The sequence below is a fragment of the Poecilia formosa genome, unplaced genomic scaffold (genome assembly GCF_000485575.1).
Source record: "Poecilia formosa unplaced genomic scaffold, Poecilia_formosa-5.1.2 Scaffold3, whole genome shotgun sequence".
NCBI classification, from domain to species: Eukaryota; Metazoa; Chordata; class Actinopteri; order Cyprinodontiformes; family Poeciliidae; genus Poecilia; species Poecilia formosa.
In genome coordinates, this window is record NW_006799942.1 from 469439 (window position 1) to 482403 (window position 12965).

General features: G+C 37.8%; 1 protein-coding gene across 2 annotated transcripts in view; it reads right to left on the reverse strand.

Annotated features, from left to right (window-relative positions):
* Positions 1-881: 881 nt before the first annotated feature.
* LOC103138669 (four and a half LIM domains protein 1-like) overlaps positions 882-12965 on the reverse strand; it is a 14036-nt gene continuing 1952 nt past the window's right edge. The window contains exons 2-6 of one of the 2 annotated variants that reach the window (XM_007552975.2): positions 4020-4182; positions 3761-3935; positions 2823-2992; positions 2534-2720; positions 882-1585 (exon numbers count right to left, since the gene is read on the reverse strand). In XM_007552975.2, the coding sequence (XP_007553037.1) occupies positions 1431-1585; positions 2534-2720; positions 2823-2992; positions 3761-3935; positions 4020-4175 (843 nt within the window). In that variant the 5' untranslated portion in view covers positions 4176-4182 and the 3' untranslated portion in view covers positions 882-1430. Of the gene's footprint in view, positions 1586-2533; positions 2721-2822; positions 2993-3760; positions 3936-4019; positions 4200-12965 lie in introns of both variants that reach the window. The other variant, XM_007552966.2, reaches the window with a different exon arrangement.

The following is a 12965-nucleotide window of genomic DNA, read 5'->3' on the forward strand; positions in this document are numbered from 1 at the left end:
CTGTTGTAGCATAACTTGTGGTTATTGATCACATTTCCTACCTCGCTTTTCAGCCACGGCTTGGCTTCTCAGCAGAAATACAGTCAGGAACAAAGCCAGTTGTTTATGTAAAAAAATCATCTCAAATCTAAAAAAAAAAAATGAAGAAATTAATTGTAATTTAACAATAAACACTTTTAATACATACGGTAAAATATAGCTGTAGATATTTTCCCCCACTATCATAAAATAATTTAAATTGACTCTTATCAATCATCTCGAAATAAACCCAGGATATCACAGTTAAAAAAAAAAAAAAAACAGTTCTTACCGTTGAAACAAACCCCAGGACAGCAAAAGAAAACCTTTCACATGCGTTTTCCTTCAGGTTCTCAGCAGCTGCAGCAGCTGATGGAGGGGTGAAGCGGTGTCTGCCTCTGATTGGTTCAGGTTGCGTAATTATGACCACACAATAAAGAGAGAAGAGCAGCAGGCGTATGTTCTGTGTCTTTGTGTAGTTCAGACAAACGTGAACTATTGCTAGATAAAAACCATAAATTGAAATGTCATTGGTTTCGACAAACACTCATCCTGTATACCTATATCAGTACACAAGTTTTAAGGCAGACAGATTTTTCATCAATTTCTCTGGTATAGGTTTTATGGTGGGGATTCTAAGTGAGCAAATAAAATGCAAAGTTGGCAAATAAATTAACCCGACCACAAAAATATTATTTGTATATTTACTTTAGCCATGCTGATGGAGACATTGGAATAATGGAGACGACAGTGGATTTCACCACTACTTTAGTCACATAGTAAACCTTAAAAAAGTTTCCTTTGCTTGTGTTACATTGACTTCAACATAAAACCAGCTGAAACACTGAAAGCAAATCCCAAACTTGTTTTGTAGAAGCTTTATTGCATTTCACTTGAGCAACACATCAAGACATCTCAGTTTAAGATTAATTTATTGTTTACATAGAGTGGATAAAAGTTTAAAAAACACTCTTATTTTTCTTTGACAAATAAACATTTTTGACATTGATTATTTGACACCAGGATGGTATTAATAAAATAAAAAGAGAAAACAAGTGATAGGCATTAAAGACAAACATATTGAACAAAGGAAATACTGTTTAAACTATGCTGATATATTGATCTCTATTGATTTCTGCAGGATAGTAAACCAAATAATTCACTCAAAGTAAACTTTAGTTTCATGCTGGTTGTGTGCTGAATGATAGGCATTCTTTATCAAAATAGAAACTCATCAATCCTTTTTAAAGAAAAACAGACATCATCAAACAATCACTGAGCACCAGAAGGTCTCAATGTCTTTCCATCCTTGAAAGCAAGAGAATTAGATAACAACAAGTTGAAATGTGGACTTTAGTCGTCGTGTAAAAACAGGCTGAGTGGTTAGGAAACAGAACATTGATTTCTGTCCGTCACTCCTTGTTGCCGCAGGTGGTGCAGAGGATGTCTTTTCCTTCGGCCACAAAGCGTTTGTTGGACAGACTGAGGGAACATTTCTTGCAGTTGAAGCAATATTCATGCCAGGAGTTTCCCTCAAAGTTCACAACATTCACACCTTTACCAAAACCTGTAAGGAGAGAAGAGCAGAGACGAAGACTGAGCTTCTTCAACCTGTGTGTGTGTGTGTGTGTGTGTGTCTGTTGTCTAAGCTTTCACATTTCTGTTAACACATCTCTTCTTCTCATGTGTGTTTAACACCTGAAGGAGTTTGGAATGGATTCCATCAATGTTAAAACCTCTCTATAAGGGATTTCATAATAATTTGACAGTGCTTTTCAAAAACACCCATACTCCTTAAACTTTTGCGCATTTTGTCACCTTGTAGCCTCAAAGTTAGTAGATACTTTCCATCCAACATGACTGATCTTAAGCTGTTGCACAAAGAAAAACAGTCAAACATTTCAGTCACTTTTCAGATTCTTTTCAGATTTTCATCTGGAAAATTTTCAGAAAACCATGTTTTGTTTTTCGATCACATATAAATAATTATATATAAATCATTGTGCAAAAACAGCTGGCTGCAGTTTAGAAGTTCACCACTAGATGTCTCTAGTAGCCGCAGTGTCAAATCAGCGTCTTAGTGCTTTATAAATAAAATGTTTTGTTGTTATTAATATTAAAGTGGAACACCACTTTGTGTGAAACACTTCACTTCTTCTCAGGCATTCTTTTGTCTCTGTGACCAGATTTTGCTGGTTTGAGCAGCTTTAGGTTTAATCTCAGCTTTAATTTAAGGTTACCAGAACTATTTGTTTTTCTCTTGTTTTCTGGTTTCCTGGTAACCGGAAAGATTATTGATTTTAATATTAGGCAGAACAGATCAGATATTTGGTTTTGGAGCAACGTACACTAATCCAGGACAGAGAAAAGAATGTTTCTAATTGTCTCTGATTTTATAAGACCACAGTATACAAGGTATCAGCCTTCAGATCTAATCTGTAAAAGCACATTTAAAAAGGTTAAATCTGATTCTGCTACATCATGTCTAGCAGAAACAGTTTCAACTCCAGCCAACCTGTGATTGGGTTGTGGCAGCCGCTGCACTTCTTTGCCACTGAGCTCTTGTAGCAGTCGACGCAGAAGACCTGGTCCTGGTGGGTGGTGAAACTGGTCCCAGCCAGAGGCTTTGAGCAGGAGCTGCACACAAAGCAGTGGCTGTGCCATGGCTGCTCTTGGTAGTTCACTCCCCCGGACGTTATCGGCTGCAAACGGAAAGCAACAGCAGTGTCACGGTCACATTAAGGGGATAATTCAGTCCGATCAGATTCAAAAACAAAAAGTTTCCTCTATTTTAAATAAATTACCTTTTTGCAGCTGACGCAGGTCTTGGCAAACTTCTCATCGTAGCAGGGGTTGCAGTAAACATCATCTCCTTTAGAGAGGAAACTCTGCGATGCGATGGGTCGTTTGCAGCTGCAGCAGGTGAAACATTCATCGTGCCACGAGTTTCCTTTGTATGCCACGCTCTCAATGCCTTTAGGAGATTAGGAGAAATGTCACATTCTGGTCCAAATGAACTAGAGCAGGAGTGTCCTGTACGCTTTAGGTGGGTTTCTGCTCCAATTAAGCTAATTTAAATGACTACAGTAGTTGGTCATTTAACTAATGGTCAAGGGGACTGATGACCTGTGGGGTTCTACACAATTTTCATAAAATAATTTATCTTATTTCCAGACTCAAGATTTCAAAGTTGTCCATTTTAAAGTGTAATAGTAAAATATATAATTTATTTATGTCAGGTATTTTCACAACTTCACCTATGAAGATAGGAAAAAGTTGAGTCTAGCAGAAAAAACAGAAGAAAAACCACAAGGAGGGTTAGAAAGATAGTGAGAAAGGAAGGAGACGTGGCAAAAAGAAAGGAGAGAAGGAGGGATGGAATGACAAAGTGAAAGAGGAAATAAGGGAAAGGTACAAGGAAGAAGCAGATGAAAGAAAGAATGACACAAGGAAGAAAAAGAAAGGTAATAAATATATTTTGTTCTCTTTACAAGCTTAAAGAGAACAAAGAAGAAAAGACTCAAGGAAGTAATGTGACAGAAAAAAATGGGGAAAGAAGGATACCAGAAAAGAAGAAAAAAACATTTACATACTACAAATATACTTTTTAAATGTCCACAATGAAAAGCAGCAGAAGTCTCAGACACACAGTGATTTGATCTGTGGAACCAGACTATAGGGCCACTTTTTCCAAAGTTTTTCCGTTTTAGCGAATCATATTTTGAACTGTGATTGGTCATACCAGCCGGTATGGGTTTATAGCAGCTCTGGCAGCGCGGAGCAGCATCTCTGGAGCAGCACTTCACACACATGATGCGCTCATCCTTGGTGTTGAACGGCTCCTTGGCCAGAGGCTTGTAGCACTTTGTGCAGCGGAAACACTCCTCATGCCAGTGACGCCCTTTGTGGCTCAGCTCCTGATGGAGAAAAACGGGAGTTTCTCAAGCAGTACATGAAGAAGTACAAACCCAAACCGGTTCAAATCCATCTGGAGAACACACCTTTGTCTCCACTGAGATGGGTCTGTGGCATTCTGCACACGAGTTGGCGCAGAACTTTGTGTGACAGCGAACACACACCGGCTTCCCCTCGCTTCGGACAAACCGCTTCCCGCCCAGGTCCTCCCGGCAGTAGAAACAGTGGGAGCTGTCTGCCATCGTCACGACGATACAGCGTCAGGCCTGAAGCAGGAAGAGCAACAAAATACAATGTCATTTTCTATTGACATCAAATCAGCTTTTTAAAACTATTCCAGATACCTAATTATTGTGTGTAAAACACATTACTAACTTTAGAATAACAGTTCATGTCTGTGTCTTCATCTGTGATGCTTGAATTGCTTTTGTAAATATGCATTTTGTTTTTTAATCATCACAGCTCCATCTGTTCCCAGCCTTGCATAAGGACAAACCTTTCCCAAAATGTCCACACAGAGGCGCTGTTGGTAGACTTTATAGGATACATTTTGTTACTTATACGACACTCATGCATTACCACAGAGAAAGATTTGTATGCGCAACTCTTTTGCGTCAGGCAGCTTAGATGTGCGGCTGGTTTGTGTTTCAGGTAACTTATCTCTGAAGACGCTCATAAAAAGTGGACATAAAATGTTATGGTTCACATGCGTGTCACAGAGAAGCAAACGGTTCACACCCTCTGATCAGATAAAGACTCACTGAGCTGAAAAAGTTGAACTAATAAATCATTCATCATACAGATGAAAAATATCTTGCAGCAGTCAAAAGTGAGTTAAGCCTTGAGAGTTAATGCTCATCTGCTGTGGCTCCAACCTTTCTAAGTTTTTTTTTGTCCAGTTTTAATCCAAAATCAGTTTTTTGTTGAGACTCTTGTGGTTTTCCATCCTCTGAACATCCTTCAGCGCTTTTATTCATTCTTGTCTTGACTTTTCTTTAATTCAATATGTTTAGCAGACACGTTTTAGATTGTTCTGGCAGTTTTTTCAGAACTTCACCAACGTTGATCATCTCTAAAATCTATAACACCGAGGTTAGATTATCTGTGTTTGCACATTACAAAAACAATGTTTTACTGCTATCTTTTGCATTTTAACCCAGATCCAGTTTAATAATCACAGGTTGTGACATGGCCAATTTCTAATTTTTAAATCCATTTATTTTTTGCCATCGCTACCTAAAAATGAGGAAAAACTATCAAATTAAAAACATAAACACCCATTCAATAAACTAGAATTTTATGAAAAAATAATTTACTTCAGTAATCCACTTCATAAGTGAAACACATTGCATTGAACCATAGTGAACCATAGAGAAGCGCGTATTAATGTGAGTTATAATGATTTTTCCACAGCCAATGAAAACATGATTAAAGTTTAGATTATTGCATCAGATCAACATAAACCCTTTCGATGCTGAAATGTGGGCTTAACAGTAAAATAAATACTTGCCTAAGGGCTGACAAACCAGCATCATTGAGTTTTAAAATTAAATAAATTCAGCAACTAAGATGTTGGGCCTCCACTGAGCAATGACACAGCAGAGTGACGGACATTATTACCTGTATATAAAGAAACCATGGTGGTCATGTGACCTCTAATGGAGCGGCAGAACTGCTTTAGAAGAAAACCCAGGACAACTTTAAAGCTCTGCAAGCCTCATTTGCCTCAGTTAAAATCAGTGATCTTGGCTCAGCATGAAGGTTTGTCAAAAATAAGCATCTCAGATCGCAGTTACTTTTTCACACCACTGAACTGGATCATGTCCCACAAAGCAGTTTGACTCTGAAATCTCTTTGCCTCTTTAATGTTGCAGATCCTCTGATCAGCTGAGCAGTCGCTGCTCTGCATTCCCAGCATTTTTCTTAAATCATTTGTTACCAACATTTTGAAGACAGAACTTCCCGGTGTGTTCGATCATTATGTCATTCCATTCTGCTTAGACTCAGCTCTGGTCCTCTCCAACATTTCCTTCACAATACGTAATATTCAGAGGTGGGCAGAGTACCCAGAACCTGTACTCAAGTAAATGTAGCACTTCAACATATTTTTATTCAAGTAAAAGTAAAAAAGTATTTGGTAAGAAGTCTACTCAAGTACTGAGAAACAGATCAAATTATCTATCATTTAAAAATGTCGTAATCAGACTCACCAAAATATAAAGTGAAGTGGAAACTTGGCATTTTAAGGACCAAAAATGACAATGATTTATGAAAGTGACAAAAAATAACAAAATCAGGCAAAAAACCAAAATTCTAAATCAGTTTCTTTCAATAAAAAACTTCTGAAGCTGTAACAGAAACTGCAGCTGTGTGTCTGTCTGGTGAACTTTTGTTTGAAACGTTTGTTCTTTATTCAGTGAGAATCAAGATATTTTACTCAAGTAAGAGTAGCGGTACTTCATAATAAAATTACTCAAGTAAAAGTACAGCGTAGTATAAATACTCCATGAAGTAAAGTTTTTCAAAAAAGTTACTCAAGTAAATGTAACTAGTCATTGCCCCACTCTGGTAATATTATGAAATAGTCCAAACCTTTTCATTTAAATGCATCCTCTCTGTAAATAAACTGACTTAGTTTCCCATCGTATAAAATCCGCTGTGTTTAAAATATTCCATACAAGTAATAAATTTCCTTCGCAGAGAACCAAAATCACCATGTTGAACACCATAACTCTGATCACAGAGCCGTGATTACAGGGTTAGGACTTCAGATGGTAAATAAAACACTTTGAAGTGAAAATCACAGAAAAGGCATAAAAAAGAACAAGGATGCGGTTAGAGATGCTTGCAGCCTGTTCCCTCGGTTATTTCCCGCATCAAATCCATGCTGGCTGCCTGCAAGGAATTCTCCAAGCTGCTGCAAGAGAGAGAGAGAGAGCTGCGCTTGTGTCGACACAGTGAGGTGAATGCACGAAGGAATGCCTGGTATGACGTGTGGTGAAATCTGCTGACAGAGCTTTGATGGACCCAACACACAAACGCTCCACGTATGAAATGAGCCACACCCACAAAACACCCACAATCTAACAACTTCTTCTGGTCGTAGCAACTCTGGTTGGAGCAGATTGAGGAGGAGGAGGTTCTGTTGAAGGAAGACGACGGTACCCAAACGTTTAAAACTGGGGACAAATTCTCAGTAAAGCATGCAAAAGCTTCAGTTTGGTTTTTGGCTTTAGGGACTGACAGATGACAGTCGGGGACAGACGACCTCACTAACCTATTAGACTTCTGATACACGATTTAGGTGGCTGAATAAAACTAGGAATAGAGCCTCATAATCTACCAGTGAGTAGTTTATGTGTAAGCATGTTGTGTGTAGGTCAAAATAAAAAAAACAGATGTCATTGTCATCTCTAACTTGAATTAAAAAAGTGCTCCTTGATCTCTGATTTTTATAGTAAAAAAAGACTAAAATCAATACCAACCTTCAACAACAGTTTTGTTCTTTAACAGACATGCAACAATGTTGTCTGAAACAATATTTAATTCGTGCAACAACAAACAAGCTTTTAAGAGTAGATACTTTATTACGTTAATGTTAGCTGTTTGTTTCGACATTGCTCAGTGATGTTTTAGCTGTTTTTTAAAAAGATGTGCTCTTGAAGGTCTGATGTGAATTACACCTGCACATGTGCTGCTTTATTTGGATGAAGTCATTTCGAAGGCATTTTTGTCCCAGATTGTTTCCTTTTCAGGGTTCTTGGCTTGGAACATTGAAAACAATCACAATGAATCAGTATCATGAGTTTTGCGTTTCTTGCATTTGTCATTTGTCATTCGTCTCTCCTCCCTTGTTTTCTAACTGAGTGGTTGTGTTTTTGCAAATGATAGTATGAGAAACACTTCTGTTGGGAGGTGGAAAAAAACTACTTTTGGGCAATAATAGTGTACAGGTTAAATGCAAACTAAGCATTTTACATGGACGAGCTTCTGGAATTTGAATTAATTTGAAACTATTTCTAAATAAAGAACACAGTATCTGTGTAAATCAGATGTTGTTTCTTTTATTAAAAAACTGTCACTTTTTTCTAATACGATGCATATTTATGCAGAAACAATCTTAGTTTTACAAAGTTAAAATGATGCAAGTTCAAAATCAGACAACTAGTGAAGTAATTCCAGGTAAAAGTGCAATAAACTCCACTGAGATTTCTAAAGATTTGGTCTTTAACTAATGTAGCGTTAACCAGATTAAGACCAGGCTGCAGTCTCTTTGACATGTCAACCACAGCAGATTTAAAGAAGATCCTTTTTGCACATTGCTTTGTTATTAGTAGTTGCCCAATAGAAATGATAAACTCTCTAACAGAGTCTAAAAGTCTAAAAAAGTAAGTACAGTATAACTTACTTACTCAGAGCTGTTTTAGCCTCAGGTTGAATGTGCTTCTGTTAGCAGAAGTGACAAATGCCTTATTTTGTGTTGTCTCGTGCATAGACAATAAACTGGAGATGACATCACTGTGAGTGGACTCAACTCTTCTGTTTAGTTATCTGCTAATTCATTACTTATTAAAGGAAAAAGAAGACGCTTCGTTTGTAGAGTGGGTGAGGCGCCTCATCCATTTAGTGTAGACAGAAGGTACGGCGGGCTTCCTGCTCTCTTTTTACCCTCTTTTCATTCAGCCTTCACCTCTGCTAACTTTCAAAAAAACTATTTGCTGTTTTTACCTTTTAAAAAGTGAAAAAGCGTCAGCCTAAAATGGAATACTGCATAGTTTTAAGTGCTGCAGACCTCAACATGATGAATGGCAGTCAGCAATGTGAAAATCTTATCTGATGGGACTCAAACAATGGCTGACAAGAAGCCAGTATCCACACAGGTGGAGGCAAAACAAATGGGTACATCGTCGCGGCTTGCCTGTGTTAAAATAAAGGTGGTTTAAAAACACTTTTTTGTTGCTCACATAATGGTTAACTTTGCATTTTTTCTTTAGGTACGCCCTCTGTAAACAGTTTATGTCAATCTCTGCTTTTCTAGTGGACTCAGCTCAAGTCAGAATTGCAGTGAGTAATCTTGGGTTCAGATCTGACTTTAAAATAAGCAGACAATCACTGAAAATTGCTGCAAGATTTAATGTGAAATTTGAGATTCAGGGATACATGTGTGGCTAAAAAGTGTTATATTGCTGATTTTTACCTTTTTTTGGATAATAAATACTCCTCTTTGTCTGTCAAGGTTGGATTAAGTCCTTAAGATATATAGATGGTAGATTTTGGGTGTTTAAGTGTGAAATCCATCTGAATTTCTGAAATCTTCTGTTTTGCATTTCGCTTAAATTTGACTGTAACTAGACTAACCTAAAGTCTTGCATAAAAGTCAGATGATTTTGCTGTGACACGTTCAAAAAGCTGACATCATGACATTAACAGTAGAACAATATGTGTGACAAAGTATATTGAGGAAGAAAGAATGACGCTAGTTAACGTGGCTGGACACAAATGTGTGTGCGCGTGTGTGTGTGTGTGCTGGCATGAGCTTATTGCTGAAGAATGTGGTGGAAAAACTTAGACAGGAAGTCTCCATCAGAACTTTGAGGCTGGCACAATCCAGCTACACACTGAAGTGTTTAACCTGAATTTTTTTAGCCCACTGTTTGCGTCCCCATGTCATTAATCCTGAGTCTTCATGGCTCATTCAGTCTGAGCTGCAGGTGGCCACAAAGGTTAAACAAACACTTGGGGTGGAAACAGGTTAGAGCAATTGTCATATGCAATGATTTTCTGGCGGATCAAACAGTCAAAGAACTGTAGGGGTTAAATTATAGAAGAAGTCTATATTTTTTTTACTTGTTTGAACTTTAGACGAGAACATCTGACAAGAAGGACGTTTCTAAATCACCCAGTCATGCAGCGGATTGCAAAAGAGAGAAATGATGAATCTTTTGTTCCGTAGTACGGAAATAAAAATGGATTAATTGAAGTTGTAACAGATTACAACTTTTTAATATTACTTTATGCTTAATACAGATGTAACTTTGTACAGAGTTCAGTGATTTGTTCATTAATGTGGAGCACTAAGATTAGATTCATTTCACAATCTGGTCTGTATTTTCTAGCTTAAAAAGTAGCAACTTAATTTTAAAACAGCTTAGACAACTGGAGGTGATGACAGCCCCAACCTGTCTTTTGTAAAGCCAGCAGTCATGCAGATTCCTACCACAAGCTCCAGCAGACAGTATTTTTCCCAAACATTCGGTGTGACAAAAACCAGCTTTGGTGTAAAACAAGTTCACGGTTTGAACAGTTGCTATGTGTGGCAATTTAAAGACAATGTGTCCATGCTTGCTTGCTGCTAAGTTTATTTGTTTAGGTAATTTTTGACTCAATGCTTAAAGAAATGCCTCAGTGGAAAGTTATCAGCAATTTACTACAGGGAATCCTGTCATTTTCCTTGGAGCAAATTTCTTTTCTCTCTGATATCAAAGAGTGCTGATTTGTGGTTTTCCCTTGCCAGTTTTTTTTTTTTTTTTTTTTTATGAGGGCTCAATCATGTGCAATCAAATCAGGAGCGCAGCATGAGGGATTTATGCTTTGTGGAAAGCTGACTGGTTTCAAAGCTGGCTAAATATGCCTTTATTTTTTACTTGAAACCGTCAAATGCATAATCACCAAAACTCACTTTAAATGCCATAGCAACTACTCAGAAGTTTGACAGTATCTTTGTTTTTGCTTTGGCCTGCTCTTTCCAGCAGCTTGGCAAAAAATTTTCTGACAACTGTACAATTACTTGAGTGCCATGCAAATTACAGCTGTCAGCTGGCATTCTTCACAAGCCACATGTCTTGCCTGAAATAGCCTAGCAACAGTAGCAAAAGACAGAAATATTAGCAAGTGCTAGCTAGTGAAAAAAATAACATCACACATTCCAGTGACTGTCAGCAGTGTTAACCAAACACTTAAAAACCTCATGTCTGTTCGTTGTGGAGTTTGATAGTTATTTGGAAAACATTCAGCTTTAGCATTTGCAAGCTAGCAGAAGATTTACCTCACAAATTCTTTGTGACTGCAACCAATTCGCCAAAGAACAGTGTTAAATCAGAAAGCTAGCATTTTCTAGCTAACAGAATATATTTTTCACATGCACAAATTTGTAAATAATGCATTTGACTGTTTAATCCAAATATTTCCTTTACATAGTCATAAGAAAAATGGTTTAAACTTGATATTATGGCATTTCTATGTAGTAAAACGATTAGGGATGTGTTCTTGCTGAGAGTGTAGATCATATGGTTAAACATGCTAAGCAGCACAATGACACAATAATAACCAGCAACATTGTGCTTTCTGTGTGTCATTTGATCCAATACTTGAAATATTCAGAGAGCCTCCGAGGTTTGCAGGCTTTCTCTAACTGCCCACCATCACACTGAGAGCGTTCCCACCCCCGATTCCAATCATGCTATCTTAAAAATAAATACACAAGTGTTTGAAACTGAGCAGCAAGTTCAACCAAACATTTGTGCAACACATAACCCCACAATGAGAGATCGGAATAATTGTTTTATCTGGCTCTGGTGAGTCCACATTCCAGTAGAACAAGAGATCTGAGCTGTTCTCCGAGATGGAAATGATGGCTTTAGCAGAAACTCATCCCACTTTGTCTTGAGTTACATTCTCTTGTCTCGGTTCCAGATTCCCCAAGTTTGTGACCAAGAAACTTGAAAAAACTGATAAATCTATGTTTTTACTTAAGCTTCTTTGATTTTTGTGATATTTTCAGAGAGAGATTCTGGCCACAATAACACCAAAGCAGCCTTGACTGATAATTTGGTAATCATTTTTCCTTTAAAAAACATATCCAGGCCGATTTTTAGAGAACATGCCCTAAAACCTTTCATGTACTTCTGTGCCATTGATACACATGTTCATTATTCTCAATTAGCTGAAAGGGAATGTGAAATCTTTTCAGTCAAGTGCCAGAAGTCAGAGGAGTGGATAATCTTCATGTTCTGATCTGTTGGGTATTAATTTGCAGCTAGTAAATGATCAGTAGAACCTTCCTGGTTTGAGTCTAACTAAATTTAAAAGCTCCTGTAGCCACAAAAAAGAACACCAACCTCGTCTTGCTTCCTTTTCTTAAATCCCAATTCTGAAAATCATACAAAACTAATTTTTTTTAGTAACTCTGCCAGGTAGGTGCACAAAATGTTGTTTCAATGGCTTTTTTTTTAGCAATAGTTTCCACTAAGACACATAACGTTCCACCTAGAATCATCAGACATGCCTTGTAAGTGTACATTTTAAAACAACAGGGCATGAATTACAATCTGGTTTTACTGAACATAAAGTTACTCAAATCTATTAAACTGATGGCAGTTACTGCTGGGATAGCTCCAGTTGCTTTTTGTATTATTTTCCAATGTTGATTCCATGAAACCATCATTAAATGCTGCATTTATGTTCCAAGCTATGATCAAATGTAAGTATTGCATGCTTTTTAGAAACGTGATTGAACAACTGTGACTTTGTGAAGTAATTTAGTTGATATTTGAAAGCCAAATAATGTCAATAAATAAATACATATCACAACTTATCTTTGTGAGATATTAAGTCCATATCGTCTAGGGCTGAAACGATTCCTCGAATGATTCGAGTACCTCGATTACTAAAATTCCTCGAGGAAAATTTACCTGCCTCGAAGCTTCGTTAATTTATGTTTTATTAGTTAGCGCACCGTGTTCCGGCCGGGACTTCATTTGCGTTGCGCGGAGCTCTCACTTCCGCCTCTGAGTTGTTGACAAAAGCTAAGTCTCAGCGGCATAAAGTCCAATCTTCAAGATTGGCCCGTGGGGATTTTATTGATTGATGATAATGCCCGACTTTTTAGCGGAACCAATAAGCATCCTTAAAATGACTGGGGAGAAGGCCTGGAGTACGGCAGCATTTCTCCTCCGGGGCTGCTGGTTGAAGGCGAACGGCGGGAAGAGCGCTGAGGTGAGCGGAACGCCTGAACGGGGCGGGTGGCTGAGTTG